General features: G+C 36.1%; 1 protein-coding gene across 1 annotated transcript in view; it reads right to left on the bottom strand.

Moving 5' to 3' along the window:
* Positions 1-3206: 3206 nt before the first annotated feature.
* The window catches only part of Alg13 (ALG13 UDP-N-acetylglucosaminyltransferase subunit), a 58263-nt gene continuing 33872 nt past the window's right edge, over positions 3207-27597 (bottom strand). The window contains 13 exon segments of the mRNA XM_028773869.1: positions 3207-4087; positions 5367-5571; positions 7094-7134; positions 11764-11943; positions 14304-14469; positions 15602-15670; positions 21787-21842; positions 21936-21965; positions 23307-23427; positions 24168-24309; positions 25190-25303; positions 25841-26087; positions 26851-26978. Coding sequence (XP_028629702.1) covers positions 3831-4087; positions 5367-5571; positions 7094-7134; positions 11764-11943; positions 14304-14469; positions 15602-15670; positions 21787-21842; positions 21936-21965; positions 23307-23427; positions 24168-24309; positions 25190-25303; positions 25841-26087; positions 26851-26978 — 1756 coding nt within the window. The 3' untranslated portion in view covers positions 3207-3830.

Raw genomic sequence — 27597 nt, forward strand, 5'->3', positions numbered from 1 at the left:
GACCTTGCTGTTGTTATCCTACTTGGGAGTTTTGAATGGTGAGGAAGCCGGAATAACTTACTTTTCCTGGGATATGGTAAAGAACTGCTAAAATCAATAGCCACAAGAGCATCCTCTGTAGAACTGTTAAAGCAAGAGCTATTCAATTTAGCTTTTCTACTTCTGAGGACAGAAGACAGACCAGAAAAAGCTAACAAACCCAAAGAATATATCCACAGTAGGTGTAATATTATTCAAGGGGGAGAAATACTTACTGCTTACTGATTATATTTCTTCAAGATTTTACAAAAAGGGGATAAGAAGTTTCTTTCTAGTCAGTGACTACAATTTGGATCTACAACCTAACAGTTGATAGGAGAGAAAAACTAGAAAACAGAGGCTATGCTTATCAAATCTTCTCAACACATCAACATACAGAGAATGTCTGTCAAAATTAAGGTTAAAATTGTATCTCCTGTGTTTAATTTATGAAAAGAGAAATTTTCAGTGTTTGTGTAAATGGCATTTTGGCTCTATGGATTATGTTAAAAGCTAAAAACCTGAGTAACAACTTTTATCTAAATATTTTCTGTAAGAAGTACAAAATTAGTGTCAACCTGAAATGTGTGAAAAACAATCTTGTAAAATAATTTTGTGTGTTTTTAGCTTCAGTATGAAAAAAAAGTAAAGCATTTACTTGCTCTCCCATAAAATGTATGGCTATTAGAAATAAGGTGTTTGTGCCTCCTTTTCCAATGTAACCATTTATACCTATTAATAAATGTTGATGAACTGCATTGGGTTTCAAATGATAATTTAATGTGCAAAAACACTAACAGGAGACTACTGTAGTTTAAAATATTTTGAAAAGTCTGAGAATCAATCAACATTATCTCAATTTCTATAGTTCCTATATAAAAAGTTTTTACTATTAAGTGTTAAAATAGTAAAACCTACTGATTCACTCAACTCGATCAATATCCACTACAAGCTTAGACTATATACTTCAAAACAGTAGTTTTACCCAGAGATATACTTAAAAAGTATAAAACGTTAAGAACTCAACTATCCGATAGCCTTCCTTAATCCTAGATGTCTTAGCAAGATCTCTATGAACCTCAAGACAACCACTCTAAAGCCTTATAAATTTATTTTCAATATTTGACTTTTTAAATGAAACATTCATACTATAGATTTTGCTGTTTCCCCCCACCCAACTCTTCTCAGATACATCCCTGAACCTTACCCACCAACTTTATGCTCTTTCTGTCTTTAAACCAAAGAAACAAAAGACAACAAAAATAAAACATTAAAAACCTCAGACTCTTACTAACTTCAGAAGCATGCACCATATGGCCAGTTATCATGGTATTCTTATAAAAATTTCCTAGCACAAGGCAAAAGTAGATAATAGTATAGTGGACCTAAGCTTTAAGAATTATTTACTCCAAAATGGTTTAAAACCACATTAGTTACCTAAACTCATGAAACTACACTTTCCACATGTTCCTGACAAGTCTAAAAAAAAAAACTGTCTTTGATAGTTCAGCTAAAAGACATGTATTCTAAATCAAGTTGCTTCTACTGAAATTCAATTTTCTCTAAACTGGGAGTGGGTGGAAACTAGGAGATTGCCTTTCACTACATACATCCTTTGACTTTTATTGTAAGAGAAAATATAAAATGCTTCAAACCTGTCCCACATTGACAAAAGCCTAGATTCAGTTTAAGCTCTACCGCCCTCCTCAATGAACCATTGTGTTATTCATGCAGATTTACATCTGAATTACGTTTTGAAAGTCTGGTATTCACATTAAAATATAATTTGTTTGTTTATATTTCATTTCCAAAGATAATTAAATGGTTATGCCTTGATTATAGACTCTAAGGAAAAGATGTTTTAAATTCACAAGTCTTGAATTTCAACAGTAAAATAGATTCAATACTTTCATCTGCTCTTAATCAAGGCAGAGAGCCACAATTAGTTTTGAGAATAAATATAATACACAGCTTAAAATGCATTATTTTTCTTGCTATGGAAATTACTTAGAATTCTACCTTTAGTATGACCAGATTTTATCAGAAAAGGAGTCCCAAACCAACCAAAGAACCTTTATATCCTCTTGCAATGAAATTGCTATTTGGTTAACAATACAGAAAAGACAAGATTAGGTTTTGCAGGGTCAATAACTAAAGAGGTAATAAGCAAAAAATGAGGCTTGAGAGCTCAGTCAGCAAAGTGCTTGTCACAGGACCTTGAGGACCTGACTTTCTCAAGCACCCATGTAAAGAGCCAGACATGGTTGTGTACATTTCTATTTCCAGTCCTGGGAAGACAGAAACAGATGGTGCCTTGGGCTTGCTGGCCAGCCAGCCTAGCCTAAGTGTTGAATCCCAGGTTCCAGAGACTGTCTCAAAAGAAAATCGGGTGCAGCTTTGTTGTAACCAAAGGATATTTTTTGTTGCCATGTATGTGATGAGCAAAGTACTTGGAACAAATTAAGCTCCAGAGGACTGGTCAATAGGAAACTTATCTGGATACACAAAAGACAGGAGGGTAAAAGAGATAATGAAATATGTATCACAGAAAGTCAGAAACAAGCATGCTTTAGAAGACAGTACAAGCCTAAAAACACAAAGTACTAAGACATGACAAACGGTGGCTTATAAAAACTACAGTAAGTAGCCCAAGTTTCATAAGGAGGTTAAAAGAAGAGAAAAACATGCTCCAAAGTGTGCCTATTGTTCTCTTAGCCCACATGATTAAAATGCCTTCAATAAACCTTGAAGGTGCCTTAAAAATAATGGCAGTGTTAAGAGAAGAAAGACAGATGTCTGTACTGTGAGAGAAGGAACCACATTGAGGAGGGAGTGTACACGGGGACAGAGACAGCGGAGGACAGAAGGCAAAAAGCAAATTACAAGGACCAACAAAAATGCCATAAAGAACTCAATACTTAGCCAGGCTAACAAAAATAACTTTTTAATTAAAAAAAATAAAAATAAAAAAACACTAAAATACAAGCTGAATAGGAATAGTCTCAGGAGAAAAGAACAAGACATACTAAGTATGGGGATGATCAAATAACATTTCAAGTGGCCTTACAACGACTCATCACCAATTCAAGCTATAAATTCATTCCTTTGTAACCACCATGTCAGGGGAAACATGCTGAAACAATCAAACATCTGGTACTCGCTTTGTTGCAAAAAGAAAACTCCACTCATTTTGGTAATTTTAAATGCTAGTTTTTATTTACTGCAAATTGTGCAAAGGATACTATAATACTGTGCAGTAGGACAGTTATGTAAATCCAGTATTAAACAATCCCATATGGTGGCAAATGTAAAGCAGAACACCATGTGCCTTCAAAACTGGTTCATATCAGACTGCAATTCAGTTCTGACAATTTTTAAAGAAACCTGAAGAACTGGCATTTAATAGAAACAAATACCGAGGAGCACAGGCTCGATTGGTTGGATTTTTTGTCTCTTTAAATTTCTTGAAAAATGGAAAGTGTACTAACACTAATTGATTAAGATGTATCATAGAAACTAGCTTGTATGTTTTCCTTTATCAGTTGGCACCATCAGTTAATACAATTGTAACAAGCTGGGTTAAAGCTGCCTCCAATGAAGTTGCCCATTATAAGGACTAGTTGTACATTCACTGCAATTTTCTTATAACAAAAGGTAATGTCTTTGTTTTAAAGAAATATTTTACTTCAAAAGTAAAATAATTTTAAAGACATAGTGAACATTCTTCCCAACTAAACCACTTAAGAACTAATAAGACATTTATGAACCATAACAGTAAAGATGGCAGCGAAAAGTATTTCATGTTGCCAATCTTAATTCTGAGGTGTATAATGAGGTGAGTTAGGTAGAAGCATATAGCCAATTGGCCCAGGATTTATAGCACCATGAATCTGTGCAGAAGTACCATATGCTGCACCAACTGGATGCCACATGGCAATACTGGAGTAATCTGATGCAACAGGAACATAGGAATCAAAACCCGACAAAGGAGATCCATAGGGATCTGTCATTACTGGATAGTAGACTGTTCCATGAGGGATAGGTACAGCATCAGCAACGGGATAAGTATCTGAAATGAAGAAGAGATATAGTATATATACTCTAGTATAAAATTTCACTAAATCTGAATGAATATTCTTGCAAAAAAAAAGTAAATATCATTAATTATAAAAAAAGACACCAGGGCATGCCAGCAAGGGTGCTCAATGGGTAGTAGGAGCGCTTGCTGCCAACCCTGACATCCCAGTAACCCATGGAGTGGAAGGAGAAAACTGACTCCTTCCTTGGTTTGTCCTTTGAATGATACACATGAACCATGGTGTGCATATGCAGAGTCAAACACATTCGTGTATTTGTGTTGTCTCCCCCTCTCTCCCTCTTTCCCCCTCATTAAAACATCTTTTTAAAGTTCACAGAGACATTTAAGTGCACTTGCTACTCTTCCAGAGGGCCTGGGTGCAATGCCCACCACCTACATGGTAGGTCATAACCATTTGTAACTAACTACAGTCAAGAGGATCCACAACACCCTCTTCTGAACTCCTCAGGCAAAATGCCCATACATGTAAAAATAAAAATCTAAGTAACTGCATGTAGGAACATTCTAATTCTGGCTTTTTGTTTTTGTTATTTTGATTCAAAGTCTGTTTACATAGTCCTGGCTGTCCTGGAACTAGCTCTGTAGACCAGGCTGACCTCAAACTCACGAATCTGTCTCCTGAGTTCTGGGATTAAAGAAATGTGCCGCCGGGCGGTGGTGGCACACGCCTTTAATCCCAGCACTTGGGAGGCAGAGGCAGGCGGATTTCTGAGTACGAGGCCAGCCTGGTCTACAGAGTGAGTTCCAGGACAGCCAGGGCTACACAGAGAAACCCTGTCTCAAAAAACCAAAGACTAAATAAATAAATAAACAAATAAATAAATAAATAAATAAATGTGCCACCACACCTGGCATGAACATTTTAGATATAAATAAATAATTGTATCTACAAAGTTAGCAAAAGAGGGTCTAACTTCCAAATTAAAAAGTTTCAAAAGCATGTGTTTTATACATACAAATAAACCAGGCATGGGTAACATCTGTTGGTAACTGGAAATCCAGTACTTTTATCGAGTTAAAAGATCATACATAAAACCATATTTAACTCACTGAAAGAGTTTGAAATTACTGGGAAGCTGTTAGGATCATCTTATCAAAGAGCCTGAAGGATCACAAAACATCTCTATACTACAGCTTCAGAACTCATAGTCTAAATGCATATGAATCTCTTGAAGTATATCTGAAGACAATAATTATATACAAAAAAATCCAGCTGACATTTTTGCTGGCAATCTCATTACATACTCACCATTTGTTGTTACATCTGCCTGTGTGTCACCTGTTCTCGCCACATCAGTGTACACTTGAGGAACACTTTGGTCTGCGGGGGTTTGCTCAGTACAATCTGGATAACTCTCTCCATTAAGCTGCTGTTGTTGTTGCTGCTGCTGCTGTTGCTGCTGCTGCACATGTGGCACATAGACCATGGAATGCCAGTAGTTGTGATGATAGCACTGGAGCAAGAAAGGTAACAAGTAAAAACTTGCAAATCCTTATTGTTATCTATTCTTAAAGGTAGGGTAATTCCTAGCTTAAAGAAATCAAGTGTCAATTTTCAGGAGTTGTAATATCTGATATGTACAAAGTTGTTTATAACTAGAACTTTAATCTCTCTGCACCATTTATAGTTCATATTTATACCTTAGGGATGCATATTAAGGAAATCAAACACATGAAAAGACTTGTGTTCAAACATGTCACCTGTAGCACTAATTTTTATAAACACATCACTAAACATTATTTTTAAAGTAAAAACTACTAAAAACTTATGTATTCAAAAACAGAGCTGTGAAAACTGTTATGTATCTATGGTAGAATACTACACAAGCAAAAAAGCCATGTTTTTTAATCAAATATTTAAAGACAAAAAAAAGGTGGACTGGAGCGCTAGCTCAACAGTTAAGAACACTGGCTACTCTTCCAGAGGTCTTGAGTTGAATTTCAAGCAACCACATGGGGGATCACAACTACCTTTAACAGGATCCAATGTTCTTTTCTGGCAAGCAGATGTACGTACAGAGAGATCACTCATATACATAAAATACATAAATAAATCCTTAAAAAATAAAGACAAGAAAGTTTTCTGCTCATGTCTAAGGTTTCAGGGAAATTATTGCAAGCTACTACCAACTACTTAAGCCATTTCCAAGAGACCAATAGTTAAATATTCATCTGTATCATTCTTTGTCAGGAAATATGCTCTCTGATTATAGGTTATATTAGTTACAAATGGAGTATTATTTAAGGGGGAAAAATGATCGCAGTTCCACAAACCAAAACACCTATCAATGGTATCAAGATGTATGCTAATACCTACATCTCTCAAACTCAGGGAAGAATTTGGCAAGAATCCAAAGTTGGTGCTTTAAAAAGTTATTTAAGGGCTGGTGAGATGGCTCAGCGGTTAAGAGCACTGACTACTCTTCTAGAAGTCATGAGTTCAAATCCCAGCAACCACATGGTGGTTCACAACCATCTGCAATGAGATCTGATGCCCTCATATGGGTGTCTGGAGACAGCTACAGTGTACTCACATTAAATAAATAAATAAATACCAAAAATAAATAAAATAAACCAAAGGGGAAAAAGTTATTTAAATATTTGTCAGGTCTGATTAATTTCACATAAAACACAGAACTTTCCATAAACTATTAAGTAAACAATAAATAATCCACTCATTCTGAGTATATAACACTGAAGGGCTGGCTGTTAAGTATGAAGCCTAAACTAATATATATGAAGTTGTGCTGTTTAGAAGCCAGCCCCCATTCTCTTTAACACTATTTTATAGTAACACAAAGTGAATCATGCTAAAGTAGAAAACTGACCAACATAATCTTCAGAGATCTCTTAAGAGTAACAAGACCTTTTAGGCATTCATAATATTCTTGGTTTTTAAACTTCAGGCGTCTTGATTTCTCAAAACATATTATCATTGAATAGGATTTATCAAAATAATTTTATTATTATCCCTACCTGCAATCCCAGATTGAAATAGTACTGCAAAACTTTTGTATCTAAAACAAAAAAAATAAATTTTACGAGATTGACATAAGCAATTTTAATTATCACTTAAAAGCTATATAGACAGCCATCTCAAACACTCCCACTATTCTCAAGTGTTTTAAAGGATAATTTTTCACTTGGCATAGCTATGATTATTTTTGAGACATAAGGTTTAATCAATCACCCAACACAAATTTCATTTCTTTTCTTAGTATTAGATGTTACTAGGATGCCATTCTGTTACTACTAAGCTAGAAAAGACATTTTCTTGCTTGTTTCAAGATGGAAATTTCACTACAACTATACCTCAGATACTAGCACTATTCCATAGTACGAAGTGCCCCTCTACTAATGCTGAGGAAGGGGTGGCCACTGAGAAAGCAGGCACAATTTGGAACAACTCAGCGTGTTGTGATTTCTCTTACCAAATTCCCACCAGAATGCCAAAGACAGGGGGACAGTAAACAAGGCAGGTGAAAATGAGTTAAAGCCTAAGACGAGAAAACTTCAAGTATAGAACTCAACTCAAAGAGTTCACAAATTAACCAAAACTAGATTTGACAGAAGAGGAACTGTTCATAGCATTCTTGTTTTGTTTGTATTATTTTAATGTTTGGAATGAACCCCAAGGCCTTGAAAACACTAAATGAGAATTCTACCACTGAGCAAACTCCTCAGACCCGTTTCTCAGTATTTTAATTGCATCTATAAGTGTATTTAACTGACTGTGACTGACCTGGGTACATGTATATTTTTATTATTACTATATCTCAAGTACCACTAACAGATAAATTTCTAGAAATAGTCTCTTTTAAGTCACAGACTCCCTATGGAAATATATTTTTTTGCCATTTTGCAAGAATCACTGTGTATTTTAATATATAGGGTTATAAAGCCAGATGTTCAAGTTAAAGAATGAGAAAGGCAAGAAGTAGAATTTTTGGTACATACAAACAACACCAAAAGCTACATACCAATGTTTATGACATATCATTGACAGTCAAAAGGCAGAAACAACCAAAATCTCCATCAATTGCTAGATAGTAAATGTGGCACAAACATACAGAAATTATTCAACTATAAACAGTGAAGTGTTGCTACCTATTTACAAGAAGGATGAACCTTAAAGACATGCTATTACAAAGGCCAAGATCTGGAACCACCCTATATACCTATTGATAGATAAATGAATAAAGAAAAAGTAGCATATATATACAATAGTTTTATTCAGCCATAAAAATAAAATTATGACATCTATTGGAAAATAGATGGCACTACAGATCATATGTGAAATAAGCCAGACTCAGACAAACATTTTCTTTCATATGGAGAATCTACTTTTAAAGGTGTTTTAAAGAAGTTTTTTGTCAGGCAGTGGTGGCACATGCCTTTAAATCCCAGCACTTGGGAGTCAGATTTCTGAGTGCAAAGCCAGCCTGGTCTACAGAGTGAGTTCCAGGACAGCCAGAAGTATATAGAAAACCTTGTCTTGAAAAACCAAACGGGGGCGGGGGGGGACCTCTTTTTTTTCTTTTTGGTTTGTTTTTCTCAACTCAGAGATCCACCTGCCTCTGGCTCTAGTTCTGAGAGTAAAGGCATGTACCACCATACCTAGCTTGGAACTCTTTAAAGAGGTATTGTCAGTTATTCATGCCAGGGTTAAAACCCTAATGGCAACTGTATTTGATGTACTAAAAAGACAAAACTGCAAAATGAAACACCAATGGTGTCTGGAATAACAAATTAGCATATTCTGTCTCACATGAATGTAGATTTAACTATACATAACTACATGTAAATGTACATAAAACACATAAAAGCAGAAGGGAACTAACTATGAATAAGTAACCAGTGGGGACATCAAGTATAAGGAATGATAACGGGAATGGGAATGTGGTCCAAGTACAATGACTCACAGTACAAAACTGTCATAATGAAATCCAGTCTATTACATGGTATGGTGATAAAAAAAAAGCTCGTATCTCTAGCCTGACAAAATCCCAACATAGAGGGGAAAAAAGGTGCATATGTAAGCCCATCACCAGCTTAGGAACTATTAGCACTGACAGATCCTAGAAGTGGGATAGTTTTCTTTAATGATGTGACCTCTGGTGGGCTGAACACACACCAGAACAGATTCCAATCTCAAGAACAGCTGGGCAACACAAACTGGATTCTATGGGGGAATGAAAAACAAGTCTCAATTGTGGAGAAAAGGATGGAAGGAAAGAACTTGAGGGGGTAAATATGTTCAAAAAACATTTTATGAAATTCTCAAATAACTTATAAAACATTTTTTTAAAAACTAGAACAAACTGGAATAGTCAACTAACTAAGTAGCAACATAAAAAAAAAAAAAAACCCAAGCACCACTAACTTAAAGAACACTGATAAACTCAAACACTTATGTCCAGTTTAAGAAGCATTCTACGTGCTACATGCTGTATTGGCTACATTTTTTATAAATATCCAAAGCAAGTAAAACTAATGCATGGTAGAAAACAAAAGAGCAGACCAATGATGATATCTAGGGGAAAATGTGGATGGGCCAAGGGAAAGACAAGGAGGTAACAAACAAACTAAAATATCTGCCATGCAGGCATGAAGAAATAAGTCCAAGCCCCAGAACTCATGTACAAAGTAATGGGCATGGTGGTGCACACTTCTCACCTTAGCACTGGAAAAACTGGGGTAGAAACTGGGTGAGCTACCCAGAAGGCCTAGCCTACTTGCTAAGTTTTTGGGCAAAGAGATCCCATCTCAAGGGGAAAAAAAAGAATGTCTGAGGAACCACACTAAGGTTGTTCTCTGGCCTGCACATACACAAATATGCACGTGCAGAAAAAAATGAGCTTTTTAAAATCTTAAATAAAAAACAAGTATGAAACAATGATAATGTTTTATAGTTTGATTTTATGTGTTGTAATCAGTATCACTACACATACTAACAAACTGTGTATCTTTCAATCCATGAATACATTGTACAATTTAATCACTGTATAGTAATGAATTATACTTAAATAAGCATATTCACCACTATATTCGTCATTTCCTTTTTGTGAGAACATTGAAAAATTTTTAGTTATTTTGAAATATATAATATATACATCCTACTGTACAAGTTTAACACCAAAACATAGTCCTCATATATAATGATATACAATTCTGTACCTAATAAACAATTTTCCCTCACATACCCTTCTATACTCTTCTCAACCTATTGTAGAAATTGCAATCCTATTCTGTATTTCTATAAGAAGCATGTTTTCACATATCACAAGTAAGTTGAGACATGGAGTATATGTTTTTCTGTGGCTGGCTTATTTTACCAAATATTATGTATGTCCTCTAGATTCATACACAAAGGACAGGAATTTGTCTTTTATGTAGGTGAATAGTATTCCACTGTGTATATATACTCATATTTATTCTCCATTATGGTTCAGGAGATCTATTAATATATACAATTTACCTTTAAAGCCATCAAAAACAAGGTTGAGTTAATTTCTAGTCAGAAGGATAAAAGAAACAATGAACAAATATGTGATAAAACAATATAGTTGAATATTGAACAACGTAATCTTCCTGGCAATTATCAATTTTTTAAATCAACAATGTTTATCTGAGTATCATCACAATAAACTGGTAGAAAAGTAGAAAATCTGCATTATGTGATGAATGAATAGTACTTGAGCACAAAAGGTTGACAGAATAAAAGAATTAGGATTTAGATATTAGGTTAAATTAGATAGAAACAACAATAATACTTACAAAATGTGAAACCAAGAAGAGGAATAAATGTTTGTGTTGACTGGTGAAAGACAAGAGGGAAAAGATGAGGAATTTCATTAGAGATTTTTAAGTCTGAAAGTTTAAAAAGCTAAGTGAAAATGTCTAGTAAGTCACCAAAATTTCCAAGCAGTGCTAAGTAGATTTAAAATAGACTACAAAGACATACCATATGGAAAAAGATCAAAACAGACTTGGAGAAAATCTAGGTGACTAGTTCAGGGGCTGGAAATAACTAAGAAAAAAGCAACAGCTCAAAAAAAATCAGGAAGCAAGAAAGTATAAGCAAGCTGCTAACGACCTACAATTAAAATTCTCTTTGAGTAATACAGCCAAACTCGAAGCAACAAAGAACTTCCAATGGAAAAAAATCACTGTTGATTGTTTAAGAAAGCAAGAATACAAGGTTGATATCCAAAGCAGATCAGATGAATAGAAGCTTTTTCCATATCCCCAAAATTCAGTTAGTATACCAAGTATCAAATAGGTTAACACTTTGGGAAAGAATTCAAGACATAGAAGAAAATGTTTAATACTAAAGAAAACGTTTAAATATTAACTTCCAATTTAAAATAAAATACTTGAGAAAAAACAAAGCTACTCATTTGTGAATTCCTTTCAGGAAAGACATGTAGTTACAAAAAGAGGAGCAGAGGAAGGGTCATGATTCAATCCAACTATCTACTAGCCATCTATGGAAGAAAAGATACTTGCAGTTGCTCCTTGTTAGTCACCTCGAATTCTATTCTCAAATCCCTCTCATTTGGTTCTATACTCATCAACCATCTGGAAAATGTTAGAGACTCAAAAGCCATCTCATAACTAAATAACCAAATCTCAAAGGTCACTACCTTGGGGCAGATCACTTCCACTCGGGTCATAGGAATAAGGCGGTGGTGGTGGTGGAAGAGGGAATCCCAAAGCATCTCCTGCTTCAAGGGGAGTGGCAGGAGGAGGAGGCGGAGGTAGTGGTGTTGCCACTGGTGTTGCCACTGGTGCTGGTGTTGCTGCTGCTGCAGGCTGAACATAGGCTGCAACAGTAGAAATAGGAGAATTATTAGGGAAAGGATGGCAATAATTAACAAAGAAATAAAACATAAAGTAGCAATGCACAGCTATAGTCCCTTATAAAGAGTAGCTGACCTGCTTGTTTTTTTTTTTTTTTAACCCCCAGTATAATCACAGAACACTGAAATTCCATGGGTTGACTTAAACACTCGGAGGTTACCCAATGCAAATTTAAAGATGTTTCCAGCCACCTATCACTCTTGATCAAAGCATAAGACATAGCAAAATTGAACACAGTAGAGATTTTAGCAACCTTACACACTCTTCTGGCAGCTTCGAAAGAATGTAAGGAACTTTAAATTAGAAATTTCCAGTTCTAAGGAGACATGGAATCTAAAAACTGGGCTAGATATACAATATTTTACCCCTGTAATGTCTATATTCATTACTATACTTTAAAGTTATCCATCAGGGAGTTTTAGTTTTAATACAAAATTAAAATGTATTTGTTTGTGTATTAAGCCCACTCAGGGCAGGTAAGAATCAAAACAAGCAAAGACAAAGAGATGGCATCCCACTATCCCCTTCAAGAGTAGTTTATATAAAGTTCAAACATTTTTCCAATATACTACTGCCAAATACAATTTGAAAAAAATTACTTTATTGATGTACGGTGTTTGCCTACATGTGTGTCTGTGTACCACATGCATACCTAGTGCCCTCAAAGGCCAGAAGAGCATCATATCTCCTTGGAGTTAACAAATGGCTGTGAGCCATCATGTCTGTGCTGGGAATCAAACCCAGGTCCACTGGAAGAGCAGTGAGTGCCCTTGACCATTGCCATCTCTCTAGTTGCCCATTAAAAAATGCTTTTTGATGGTACAAATATTCTCTATGCTGTTGAGTTCAGTAGCTACTAGTCACATGTGGCTTTTTGAACATCTGGCATCCTGCTACTGACTGAAAAACTAACGGGTTTATTTAATGGCAAATAATCCAAATTGTCACATGGAAATTATCATTACACTATATTCTTCAAGAAAGGTTCATAAGAAAAATATTGAGTCTAACATGCTATCCATTATGCTTGAAAAACTCTCTAGCAAATTAGAAAATCTTGGGGAAGCTGTTTTTTCGAGACAGAGTTTTTCTGCCTAGCCCTGGCAGACACCTGAATCTCACTCTGAAGACCAACTAGGCTGACCTTGAACTCAAGAGACCCACTTGCCTCTACCCACTGGCCAGTGCTGCTGCTAAAGGCATATGGCACCATCAATGTCTTTATTCTTGTTTGTTGTTGTTGTTGTTTGCATGAATTTGTGTTTGTTTTTTGAAACTGGGTTCCTCAGTGTAGCTCTGGCTGTCCTGAACTCAAGAGATCCACCAGTTTGTTGCTCCAGTGTTGGAAATAAAAGTGTGCCCACAATGCCTGGCCCATAGTGAATTCTTATTGGCTTTTTTGGGACTTTGTAATGATAATCAGATCACCTAGTTTTGCTGCAGATGCTCTATGGCTCTGGATTTTATTTTTTCCATTTTTTTGGGGTGGGGTGGGGTGGGAGGTAGGGGGAAGACCCAGATGGAAAAGCTATGCTATTACAACCAGTTTCCTAAAACTCTAAAACTTTAAATCATATTACCTCATTAAAATTCAGCAACTACTCCATAAATAGGTAATATTTGTTGGCATTCCAAGCTCATAGTGACTTGTGTCTATAACTTGTTCAAAATCACACAGCTAATAAGTAGTAAAACCAGGGCCATAATATTGCACATTTCTTAAATTCTACTAAAGCTTACTGTTTATTATGACAGTTGCAGGACAGAGAGTACATGGGTTTGATCTTTATAACAAACTTTTGGGAAATTTACTATTTCTATGTCAATCCTTAAGTAATAAAGCATAATTCATGGGGCTAGCGAGATGGTTCAGTAGGTACAAGAAATCACTGTACAAAGCTAGTGACATAGTCTAAACCCTGAAATTCACATAAAAGTGGAAAGAATCATCTAAACCCTGAAATTCACATAAAAGTGGAAAGAATCAACTCCATAGTTTTCCTCAAGCCTCAGCTCTTCACCTCTGCCTCATATACACATTAAGAAAAAGACTTTCAAAACAACTCCAAGTTGTAGGAATAGTACAAGATCTGTATCCATTGAGTAGCAAAAGGCAGGTATAAAATCTTATCAGGGCCCTATTATAAAAACAAAAACAAATCAGAATTTAAGCCGAGTCTCAGATTCCTTAGTGATGTAACAACAATTTTAAGAAAAATTGACCGTATCTATTCCTTTAAATTACAATCCCACCTAGTATCTAGTATGCACATTCTCGTAAGTAGAAAAAGGTTTCCAAAGTAAATCAACACTAATAACCCACCTGAACCATCTTGTGCAGTTGGAGGTACAAAGACAGGTTGTATGGCACTCTGTGAGGAAACGTCAGAGGTGCTAATAGTTTGATTATCTCCTGTGCAGTTAGATATGACTGGAACCGGAACATGGCTGGCCCAAGAAACTGCAATTGCTGCAGAATTTTCTAACACCTATAAGTGGAAGAAGGATCAGAATTCTTAAGTTTGGTTTCTCAGACCATTTCTTGCCCTCAACCTAACTTCAAGAAATAATTTTTCTGTAAATAAAACACTGAGAAGTCAATCTGCACACAAACCATATATAAAGTTATGTCTTTTGCAGATCTCTGACTATATTGAGAGCTATGTTTCTTTCTGTACAGATAATACATTGATTAATGTCAAAACCATAAAGCCATCAAGTTGTACATGATGGAAAGTTTCCCTCCAACTCCTGTTCTTTGTTGTGTTCCTTTATCTGCTGTGTTCCTAAAATGGTAATTTCTCAGCCTCCACAGCTTTGTAATATAGATTTATTTCCATTTATACACATATTAACCCACAAAATATTAAAGTAGAAAAGATGCTTTTGTATTTAAGTGTAACTGAACTGAAGCTTTTTTCTTTTAAATTAAGGGGCAAAATTCTTCAAGAGAACATAGTACTTTCTCAGGGCATACGTTATATACAAATGTGTGTAAATATAAGACAAATATCAAACTAACAAATGACAAGACCCTTAAACACCATCGACACTAGCAGCTTTCATTTCTGACTACTACAGTATCACTCTTACCCAGTCCAATCATCTAAAATGACAAAGTCATCAAATCCTACTAGATTCTGGTTAATCTTTACATTGTTTGATCTCTTGGGAAAGGGCCATATTCATTACTCCTGAAAATGTTCTCATCCCAAACAAAGTATCAATACTTTTCCTCTTTCCTCAACTGCTCCTTATTTTCAAAATGTGATGATCTACTGGCTGTATTTTAAATGCTGGTCTCATATTCTTTCCTTTTCAGGTACCTTTATAAATGTTAACTCCTAATTCATGTTTCAGTAAACAAGAGACTTGGAAAGTAATTTACTAATGACTGATTTATAACAAGTTCATAGCAGATCATAAAATAGTGTCTGAAACAGGTACTTAATTGATTTGAAAAATAAACGTATTAATCACTGTGCCAGGTAACAGAAGGCAGAGTAATACTTAGTGAAATATAAGCAGCTGCTCAGAATTATGATGAAGGCAAAGAAAAGGGAAAATTTGTTTTCTTCTATTTAGCTCTCTGTAAGTAACTGGTAACACTGTGAAGATTACCTTCTGGGGGTAGCTGTATGAGGTAACTGTGTCTTGAGGCACAGAACATGGTCCACTGTCCTGAAGAGACTTTAATAAATACAGAAATATAATTGAATAAAGGGACACTAAGAAACCAAAGGAAATTTTCACTCTCTTTCCTATCCTCTATCATAAGTCCTCTAGTCTCATCTGCAGCCCTGTAGCAGCCTATTTGCATGTGGCTTTCCCCCCACACTATCTCTAGCACTGTGGACTACATAAAGACTTGATGTGGACTCAGCTTTCCTCCATCTTTCTTTTCTGTCAGCCCCAAAACTTCAAACACTTTTTCCCTGGTACCCCCAGTGGTTAAACCTGACAGAGACTAGGTAGGTAATTCCCACTATCCTTCCTGTTTTTCATTACCATCTCCACCTTCCAGGCTCACCCTCAACCAAGTTGCTTACAGGTGTCCCTCCTCCTACCCCAACTCCATTCATTGGAGACTCCAACTCAGACCCAAGCTGTCCCTAACCCTTTCATCCCTGTCTCTTCAAATTATTCTTTGCCTTACCTCAACCTACTTGCAATATCCCCTTGTCCCACCACACATCCAACTAATTTCCTAAGAACTGTATCTCTTGATGTGTACAGGATCCCCTTATCTTTCCTGAAGCCCTTCTCAGCCTTTATTCCTAGCCTATCCTCCATTCTTTTCAGCCACCCATTAACCCACAGAGGCACTCAATAGCAAGACATCCACAGCTACCACACTTTTCTAATACCCAGAGAAGGCAAAAGAAACCAAGAAATGGAATGCCCACCCAACAAAGACAAGACCTGATATCAACACCTAGAATCACCAACTCTGGTTGGCTAGACACTAGTAGAAAAAAACACAAATTAACAGCCGAGACAATATGCCTCCACCAGAACCCTGTAACCCTACAGTAGGAAATACAAGAAACACAATATAGCTGAAGCATAAGATAAGGACTTCAAAGTACCTATTACAAACGTAGGCTAGTACAAACGTTACTTATTATGAATGTAAGAGCCAGTATGTTCAAGAATCTTAAAAGAGGATATGAGTAAATCCCTTAATGAAGTCTGTGAAAACACACAGTAAAATGGAATAATGAAAGCAGTTCAAGAGAAATAAATGAAAGAAACTGAATTAAGGAAGGCTCAAACTATGATAAAACTGGAAATAAAAAATTTAGGAAATTAAAAACCTCAGAAGTAAGCTTTACCCTCAGCAAACAAAACAGAATGGAAAATCTCAGGTACAGAAAACAACCAGGTAGAAAAAATGGATACCTCAGCCAAAGAAAATATTATGTCAAAAGGTCCAAGCACAAAACATCTAGAAGTCTGGGAAATTAAAAAATGACCACATCTATGGATAATAGGAATAGAGGAAGAAGAGACCCAGGTCAAAGACACAAAATCATATAAGCATACAGAACACCAAATAGAGTGGACCAGAAAAGACAGAGAATAGATCCAAGTGAACAAAATTAAAGGCAAAAAAGGGGGAACATCATGACACCAAGGAAACTAGAAAATCCTACGGACATATTTTAAAAAATCTATACTCCAAACTGGAAAAACCTAAAAGGAATGAATAAATTTCTCTCTGTGTGTGTGTGTGTGCGCGCGCACGCGAGGAGGGGGAACCTTCTAAAGTTAAAGCAAGATCAAAACAAACTCATAAACCCCAGTGAAATAGAAGCAGGAATTAAGCCTCCCAAATAACAACAAAAATACCCAGGATGAGACGAATTCAGTACAGAATTCTATGAGACCTTCAAAAAATGCTTATATTCCAAAAATCACTCTGCAAAATAGAAACTGAAGGAATATTACCTAATTCTTTTTACAAGGTCACAATTAACCTTATACTGAAACCACAAAAAGACTCAAGAAAGAATTATAGAGCAATTTCTCTTATGAACATGGATGCAAACACTCTCAATAAAATACTCGCAAACTGAATTCAAGAACACATTAAAGATCAGAGACCACAATCAAACAAGCTTCATTCTAGAGATCCAAGGATGGTTCAATATATGTAAATAGATAAATGTAATTCATCATATAAACAAACTCAAAGAAAAAAACACATGATCATCTCATTAGATGCAAAAAAAGGTCTTTACAAAACTCAACACCCCTCCATGATAAAAGTCTTAGTGAGCCCTGATTTGTACCTATAGTCAACATCAACTTAAATGGAGAGAAACTCCAAGCAATTCTACTAAAAATCAAGACCAAGACAAAGCTGCCCATTTCCCATGACTACCTATTTAATATAGTAGTTGAAATCTTAGCTAAAAAACAACTGCAAATCAAGGGGATACAAACCGGAAAATGCCTTTATTTACAGATAATTTTATACATAAATAATATTAAAAACTCCACAAATCTGCAGGGGATAAACACTTTAAGAAAAGTAATAGGATAAAAATTTATCACATAAAAATTGGTAGCCTTACTACATACAAACAACAGACTGAGAAAGAAATCTGAGCAACAATATCTGTCATGATAGTCTCAAAAGGAAACTCTTGGTGTAACTTCAAGCAAGTCAGACACTTACATAATAAAAAACTTTAAGACATTAAGGAAAGAAATTGAAGACAACTTAAGATGAGAGGCTCTCCCATGCAAAGGAATCTCTGGGGTTAGTAAGTGAAACTAGCCATCTTAACAAAAGCAATCAATCCACAGATTCAATATCATCCCCATCAAAATTCCAACACAGTTCTTCACAGAAATCAAAAGGAAATTTTCAGCTTTATATGGAAACATAAAAAAAAAATAGCTAGCACAATCCCAAATAATAAAAGACATGCTGCAGGTATCACCATCCCTGGTCTCAAATTGTACTGTGGAGCTATAGTAATAAAACTGTAATAAAACCAGCATGGGATTAGCACAAAAAAAGGTATGTCAGTCACTGCAATACCACTGAAGACCCAGTCCTAAGTCCACAAACCTATGGACACCTGGTTTGTAATAAAGAAGCCAGAAATATACACTGGACCAAAGACATCTTCAACAAACAGTGCTGGTCAAACCTGATGGTTGCATGTAGAAGACTGTTATTGGCTTGCACAAAAGTTAACTTAAGGAGACAAAGGATCTCAACATAAAGGCCAGATATGCTGAAACTACTGATTAGTATAGTTAAAGACTTACTAAAGGCAGTGGTGGTGCACACCTTTAATCCCAGCACTTGGGAGACAGAGGCAGGAGGATTTCTGAGTTCGAGACTAGCCTGGTCTACAGAGTGAGTTCCAGGACAGCCAGGGCTACACAGAGAAACCCTGTCTCGCAAAACCAAGATAACAAAAACAAAAAAGACTTTCTAAACAGAACACCATTAGCACAGACACTAAGTACAGCAATTAATAAATGGAACCTCATGAAACTGAGATGCTTCTGCACTTTAAAGATCACCATTATCATCTGACAAAGTGGCAGGCTATAGAATTGGAAAAGATCTTTATCAACTACCCATGTGATAGAGGGTTAATATCTTTTTTTAAGGTTTTGTTTATTTATTTATTTATTTATTCATTACATGTAAGTACACTGTAGCTGTCTTCAAACACCCCATAAGAGAGCATCAGATATCATTGTGGATGGTTGTGAGCCACCATGTGGTTGCTGGGATTTGAACTCATGACCTCTAGAAGAGCAGTCAGTGCTCTTAACCACTGAGCCATCTCACCAGCCCGAGGGTTAATATCTAAAACATATAAATACAAGAAACTAAACAATTAGAAAAAAATAATCCAGTTGAAAATGAGGTACAGAACTAAACAGTTTCAATAAATGAAATACAAATGGCTGAGAATCACATAAAGAAATGTTCAACATCCTTAGCCATCAGGGAAATGCAAATCAGAGCTACTTTTGGATTTGATCTTACACCATTCAGAATGGCCAAGATGAACATAAGGCATAAGGGGACACTCACCCACTGATGGTGGGACTACAAACTTATATATAGTCACTATGAAAATCAGTGTAGTGCTTCCTCAAGAAGTGGGAATCGATCTACCCAAAGAACTCTACATATACCCGAAGAATTCTATATCCTAGTATGGAGACACCTACTCATTCATATTCATTGATGCTCTATTCATAATAACAGAAATTTGAAATAAGACTAGATATCCATCAACAAATAAATGGATGATGAAAATGTGGTACATTTACAAAATGGAATCTTATTCAGCTGTTTAAAAACATCAAAGTCATGAAATTCTTTTTTTTGTTTGTTTTTGTTATTTTGTTTTTCGAGACAGGGTTCCTCTGTGTAGCCCTGGCTGTCCTGGGACTCACTCTGTAGACCAGGCTGGCCTCATACTCAGAATTCTGCCTGTCTCTGCCTCGCAAGTGCTGGGATTAAAGGCATGCGCCACCACCGCCCAGCTAAAGTCATGAAACTTGCAGGTAAAAATAAACGGAGCTGAATGAGGTATCTGAGACCCCAAAGTATGGCATGTACTCTTTTCTATTTGGATGTTAGCCTTTAAGCCTTTGACAGGGATGCTATAGCCCTTATAACCATAGGTTAGGAATAGAACAAGGGACCAGCAGGAGGGGAGGATCTTCAAGGAATGGGAATTAAAATAGTTATAGAAAGACGGTAATAAGAAGATTAAATGGTGAGGGAGAGCAGCAATAAGTCGGGGAGAATAAAGAGATTACAGGGATAAACAACTAACACTGTCATGTAAGGGACCATATGGAAACTGACTACAGTAGAAGCTTCTTAAAATACATACATACATGAAAGAAATCAAAATAGAGTCACCAAATAACAGATGAGACAGAGCCCCAACTAGTTATTTTTCTGGATCATATGAAGCCTCCAGTGTGAGGAACAGGATACATCTAGTTGAGTGACTAGTCAAAGGGGCCCCATGGAAATTCCCAAGCTAAGGCTATTACAAAGGCTACTATTTGCTCTCCACAAAGTGATGGTTAGGCACTATTGCTGAAGGCAACACCTACATATCTCACTGAACATGGAGAAGCTGAGCTGGTGCCTAACTAAAGCCTTCAGTTCTACTGCCTGGTGTTCATGGTACTGGGAGTATTTTATTATAGGCTACCAAAGGAAAAAGGTAACCACCAACCTAGCTACAAACCCTTCACTCTACAATGGTGACCAGCCTATGATAAGCTGGTGCAATAGTGGTACAGTGAACATTGCAGAGTAACCAACCAACCACAATTAGATAGGTAAACTCTTTAATTTTCTTACAATTTTATTAACTTTACATAAAATTATTAAGATCTCTGTAAGCATTGTGATGTCTGTCTCAAAAGAGTTGAAATAAGATATAACACATTACATATCTCTCTCATACTTGGATAAAATATTTCATGGAAAAGTTTCTCAAGGTATGGCTCCTACATCAGCACTTGATATACTAAGAGTATTTATTTGCAATCAAGTAGGAAGAACTGAGGAAGAATAAAACAAAGCAAATCTAAGTAGTATATCTATCTACAAAAAAGAATTATCACTATTGTTGATATGCAAAATCTTAAATTAACTTCAACTAAAAAAAACATAAGCTAGAGACAAAATCTATGCAAGTATAACAAAATAATTCTTGGGTCTAAAATATCCTTTAGGATGTAGGACATGCACAGAATGTGGTGTCATTTGCCTTTAATCTCAGCACTCAGAGAGAAAGGCAGCCAGATCTGAGTCCAAGGATAGCCTGATTTACATAGTGAGTTTCATGACAACCAGAGCTATATGGTGAGACCCTGTCTCAAAACAAAAAAAAAAAAAAGAAAAAAAAAAAGAAAAGAAAACAATGTAGGATGCAACAGTCACTCACTTTCTAAGAACTCTTTCAAGTCCTACTTTTCTAAATAAGGAAAAGAAAGCTTTGGAATAATTAACATTGACAATTCTTATTCTTAATACTATCAAAGTATTTCTAACTTTCTGCTTTCTAGACAGAAATTAGGCTTTTTAGTAGGATCTGCTTTTGGTAAGTGAAATGAAAAGAAAAATGGTCAGTGTCCTCTCCAGTACCAGGACACCATTTACTACTTTTTAGTTTCTGCCTTATATTCATGAATGAAGGCCACATCAAAGTCCCTAAGGAAGCTCTTCAATAAGGCTCCACCGTGTCCTTACTATAAAGTATATGAGCTATTCATATCTGTTATTATTAAATACCTACCAGGTTTGCTGTAGACACAGTTGTGGTATACACACTGGAAGTTTCATAGCCTTGTTCTAAAGGATATAGCCAAAGTAAAAAAAAAAGCATTATTTTTTGTTTGAAATACCATAATGAAGAATATCAAATTAAATCTAGATCTCACTAACCTGAATAAAGATAATCTCCATGATATCCTCCTCCTCTTCCTCCTCCTCCTCCTAGAAAACAGAGAAATATGTGTACACAGATCTTTTTAACATGACAGAGCAAAATTGTCAGTAACTGCTTTTTCTTGAGTTTTATGGGCATATTTTCACAACTAAAATACATATGTGGTTCAAAGTGATTTGAGCTTTCCTATTAGTCAACAGAAGACAAGGTAAGCTATCAGAAGTTTCTGTTCAATTTTTTTCTTAGGTGTCAAGAATATTTTCTTCTATGTAAGTATCAGAGTGAATGTTTGAATAATCTTTTTTTAATAAAGTCACTAAAAATGCCACTTACTTCCTTAATGTACACAATTCTTCGGGACTGTTTCAATAGTACTGTATTATTGACTGGTAGATAGTAAAAACAAATGCCATGGTACAAAGAAAGTAACAGTTGCTGGGCGGTGGTGGCACACGCCTTTAATTCCAGCACTTGGGAGGCAGAAGCAGGCGGATTTCTGAGTTTGAGGCCAGCCTGGTCTACAGAGTGAGTTTCAGGACAGCCACCAGGGCTACACAGAGAAACCCTGTCTCGAAAAACCAAAAAAAAAAAGAAAAAAAAAAGAAAAGAAAAAAAAAACCAGAAAAGTAACTGTTAAGTCCATTCAGACAGCTAAAGACAACTTTTAGCTTGCTATATAAGAATGGGTGGCTTTGGGGGATAATGAAAATGCAGAGCTGATTGTGTGAGTGCACCAAAAAAAATCCACAGTCAATTGTACACTTTAAAAAATGTATCTGCCATTATCAAGAGTATAGCCTTTGCTATATTATCAGCTTTCGAATCTCAGTTTCCTCATATATAATACAGGGATGCCCTATTTCCCAAAGCACAGTAAGGAATGCCATTAAATTATAATTATTTACTGGAATGGATAATATATAACATTCAATAAATGTTTTTGGGTTTTTTTTTTAATTTTTTTTGGGGGGGGGTTCGAGACAGGGTTTCTCTGTGTAGCCCTGGCTGTCCTGGAACTCACTCTGTAGACCAGGCAGGCCTCGAACTCAGAAATCCACCTGCCTCTGCCTCCCAAGTGCTGGGATTAAAGGCGTGTGCCACCACCGCCCGGCTCAATAAATGTTAAAATGTTGAATTTAAGTAAAAAAAAAAAAAAAAAGCTCTTTGGGTTATCTAGGCTCTGGATTGGAAATTAGGTCCTCAGATCTGCATAGCAGCACTTAGACCCACTAAGTATCTCACCACCCCCAATCTTATACTTCAAGTTACTAGAAAAGGTGTGAAACATCAAAAGTGTTTCCAAGTTCTCATATACATATGCCACAACAATCATCTTTTCAAATATTACTAAGCACTAACTGACTCACCATTATCACAGTGGTCATTACTGTCTTCTGAATTCAAAGTTGGTTTGCATGAGTTATAGCCCTGCCTTGCAACACAGTATCCTGAAGTAGCAGGAACCATTGCAGTTGGACCACCATTGTTCTGTACCAAAGAAAGACATATATACACAGAGCTTTACTATATATAACCCGAAGAGCTTTTTTTTTTTTACTTAAATTCAACATTTTAACATTTATTGAATATTATATATCATCCATTCCAGTAAATAATTATAATTTAATGGCATTCCTTACTGTGCTTTGGGAAATAGGGCATCCCTGTATTATATATGAGGAAACTGAGATTCGAAAGCTGATAATATAGCAAAGGCTATACTCTTGATAATGGCAGATACATTTTTTAAACTTGAGATACAATTTACATACCAAAGAAAGACATATACACAGAATTCCTCCTGTATTAGTCAGAAAAAAAGGCTAGAAGGAAGTTCTAAGTCAGTTAATGGAAACTAAATTCTGATATACTATTTAAGAGAAAGATGTGGCTGTTTTAATATTTCAGAATCCAAAATAGGTGAAGCAAGAAAACAGAATATTTTAGTTCACATATGCCAGACTGCTTAAATCTGTTATTTTCTTCTATGTAGCAGCTTTAAGACCTGTCTTTTCATAACTTCATAGTATGTGAGGATTTTTACTCAGTTCTTCATACAAAAATGTGAAATCAGGGCTGAGGATATAGTACAGAGGTAGAACACCTTACATGTGCAAGGCCCTAGTTTTGATACTTGGATATGGGTAGGTAGAGGTGGAAATCATATATATAACATGTCTCCATAACACCTTAAAAAGGCTTTTTCAGTGAAGCTTTCACCCACTTACAGGTAAGGTTGAATAAGCAGTCTCATTCCCTTCTTCAAGTGCATAAAATGTAACAGATTCTTCCACTCCATTCTCTGGAGCAAAATCATATTGGCATCCCTTATTCATGCAATGCATCTGACGATGGCTACGCCTAAAAGAACTTAATTTGAAAATCAAAATGAGGAAATACATTAAACATGGTAGTAGTTTGCTTCTAATACAAAGAAGTAATTTCAGACAGGAATCTAAATTTTAGGCTAGAACAAGGAAGAAGGCTTCAGACATGAAAATAATCTTGGGCTAGGACAGAGAAGTAGGCTCAGATATTTTGGTCATCCTGATAAGCCCTTAGAAACAGTGATCACAGAAGTGTTCATGGAACTTTGTTTACTGCCTTGCTTGTTCTTTGACTATTAGTGTTTATTGTCTTGCTTGTTCTTTGACTATTTGCATCTATTGTATTGCTAGACCCTCAACCTAGAACTGACCTTGATACTTGCATGTAATCAAAATGGTATAAAAGCATAAAGGAGGAGGGGGGATGGGATGGGGGTTCTAGGGAGGAGAAATAGGGAAAGGGGATGACATATGTATTGTAAATAAATAAAATATCCAAAGAAAGAAAGAAAGAAAGAAAGAAAGAAAGAAAGAAAGAAAGAAAGAAAGAAAGAAAGAAAGAAATGTCTTAGTAAAAGGTAAATATCTCAAAGCAGATGTTTTTAGGTTTAATTTAAGTATACATATGCTTTGTTTGCATGTATATCTGTAAACCATGTGTGTCTGGTGCCTGCAGAGAGAGATCAGAAGTATCCCCTGGAACTAGAGTTGTTAGCTCTCTAGTAGGTTGTTAGCTACCAAGTGAGTACTGGGAATTAAACCCAGGTTTTATAGAAGGACGGCCAAAATTACTTTTAATCTCTAAGCCATCTCTCCAGCCACAAACTGAGGTTTTGGAAAGTTGGTGTGCATATTATCATTGCTTAGCAATAAAAACCACACACAAATGTTTTCCCTTAACTTGTAACATTTTAAATACTTACCGAGACCTATAGGACACATTATCATAGCTCTGGCAGCACTTTTTGCCTGAGCCAGAGGAAGACCCAACTTTAGGATTTGGTGTGTTTTGTTTGTTTAGAACGTGAGATGAATCCCTAAGAATAAACATAAAGAAAAACAATTATTTAATTCTTGCCAGTCTCAATCAATAGTTAAGTAGAATTAACAATGTTTTCTGAAAACATTCAATAAGAAAGACTTTGACTGGTATTGGACCTATACAGTATTAATGGATACAAACACATATTTTATATAAATATTCATTTCAGGTGGCATTCTATCTTTGAACATCTCATTTCTCTAGACAATGAAAATACAAATATGCCAGACAGTGGTGGTGCACGCCTTTAATCCCAGCACTTGGGAGGCAGAGGCAGGCGGATATCTGAGTTCGAGGCCAGCCTGGTCTACAGAGTGAGTTCCAGGACAGCCAAGGCTATACAGAGAAACCCTGTCTCGAAAAACCAAAAAAACAAATATGACAATGGATGTTAAGGGTAAGAATGTCATCTGCAGTACGTTCTCTACTATAAAAGTTGTAGTTAACAATTCTACTATAATTCAGTTCAGGAATTGTTTCTAAAAACCCAAAGAAAAGACATACATCATCATAAAACTCAGATCATTCTTACCTGGGCATCCCATATCCCCGACCTTGTTTTTGAGATGAATGTTGAGGGTAAAAATGTTCACTAGACATAATACGGCCAGCTGTCTGTGAGTAGTACAGTAGAGGGTCATGGCCATAATGCATACTATGCTGAATCCTGGGTGTGACAAGGGGGTCCCCCCTGCTATAAGCCATGGTCATATAAATCTCTTTCCCTCGAAATTTCTTGAACATCTTCTTCCGTTGCTTCATGTTCATATCTGTCATAACTTTCAGAAAATACATAGCAAATGAGCTTTATAACCAAAGTAAAAGGTCATGTACCGTTGCCCTCAATATACTTTTGCTTTTGAGATGTCTTCTTTGAAAATATTTAAAATCTGTATCAGTTTAAGTTATATGAGCCGGACGGTGGTGGCACACGCCTTTAATCCCAGCACTTGGGAGGCAGAGGCAGGCGGATTTCTGAGTTCGAGGCCAGCCTGGTCTACAGAGTGAGTTCCAGGACAGCGAGGGCTACACAGAGAAACCCTGTCTCGAAAAACCAAAAAAAAAAGAAAAAGTTATATGAGCTCAAGTCCCTCCTAATGAGTGTTATCTGTCAATGTCCAAAGACAATTTTATTGTTACAACTGGTCAAGAGGCTATTAGAATCTATGACACAGATGCTAAGGATCACTCTAGAATATAGAATAACCCTCTCCTCTCCACCAAACCATTAGCTATGGAAACACACTAGAGTGGAAGAAATACTACTCTGTAACAGGACATATGGTATACCTTTAAAAACTTTTTTTTTCCTTTTTTGTTTCTTTGGGACAGGATCTCTCTGGGAAGCCCTGACTATCCTGGAACTCACTCGGTAGACCAGGTTGTCCTTGATTTCATCAAGAGCCACCTGCCTCTGCCTCCCAAGTACTAGGATGAAAGGCCTGTATCACCACTGCCCAGCTAAAAAGTAAAATTACTTGTAAGTAAAATAAACTACAACTGAAAACAAAAAAACACAAGAAAAACCTTTAGGATACAAACCTATTTCAGGGAAATAGCCTCCAGTTATAGTCTGGTAACCTCTTCCATTACGAAGTGGTATAGCATTCCAGGCAGGAAGAAGTGCCACTTGGTTGACTGGTCTTACGTTGGCCAACGGAATTGGATGCCTTGAAGTGAAAGTTATCATGACCCCATTATAACACACACTTTACTCTCATTCAATACACTAACGTAGCCTTCTTACTTTACACATTACCTTTTTCTGTTTTTCTTGGAAACAAAGTCTCACCATGTAGCCTTGGCTGTACTCCTTACATAGACCAGACTGGCCTCAAACTCAAGTGATTTCCCTCTTCAAACTCCTAAGAGTTAGATTTAAAGCATGTACCACCACCCCTGGATCAAGTGCATTTTTGTTAAGTCTGTGTAATTACACTAGCTTTCCTATACATTTGTTGGTTTTTTTCTCCTTTAGCTTAGACAATCTAAATGTAGTTTATATAACTTCACAGGTGTTTTATAGTGTCTATTACATCCAGAAGAAATATTATGGTAGACTATATAGTTCCTTTCCACGAAAGAGGGTATTTCCTAACCTGACTCATATGAGGCTTGAGTATATAAATTACAGTTACACTGACAGTAAAAAATAAAGTATCTTTACAAGTATCAAACGTTGTGTCATGGTCCCATCTTTTCCTTGGGATCGTGAAAGCTTGTTTTAGAACAAATCCTTTAGCCTGACACTGACTATAAGCTCAAGGCCACCTGCACAACTAGTTAAGA

This window comes from Grammomys surdaster, unplaced genomic scaffold (assembly GCF_004785775.1).
Source record: "Grammomys surdaster isolate TR1022 unplaced genomic scaffold, NIH_TR_1.0 236, whole genome shotgun sequence".
Taxonomy (NCBI): Eukaryota; Metazoa; Chordata; class Mammalia; order Rodentia; family Muridae; genus Grammomys; species Grammomys surdaster.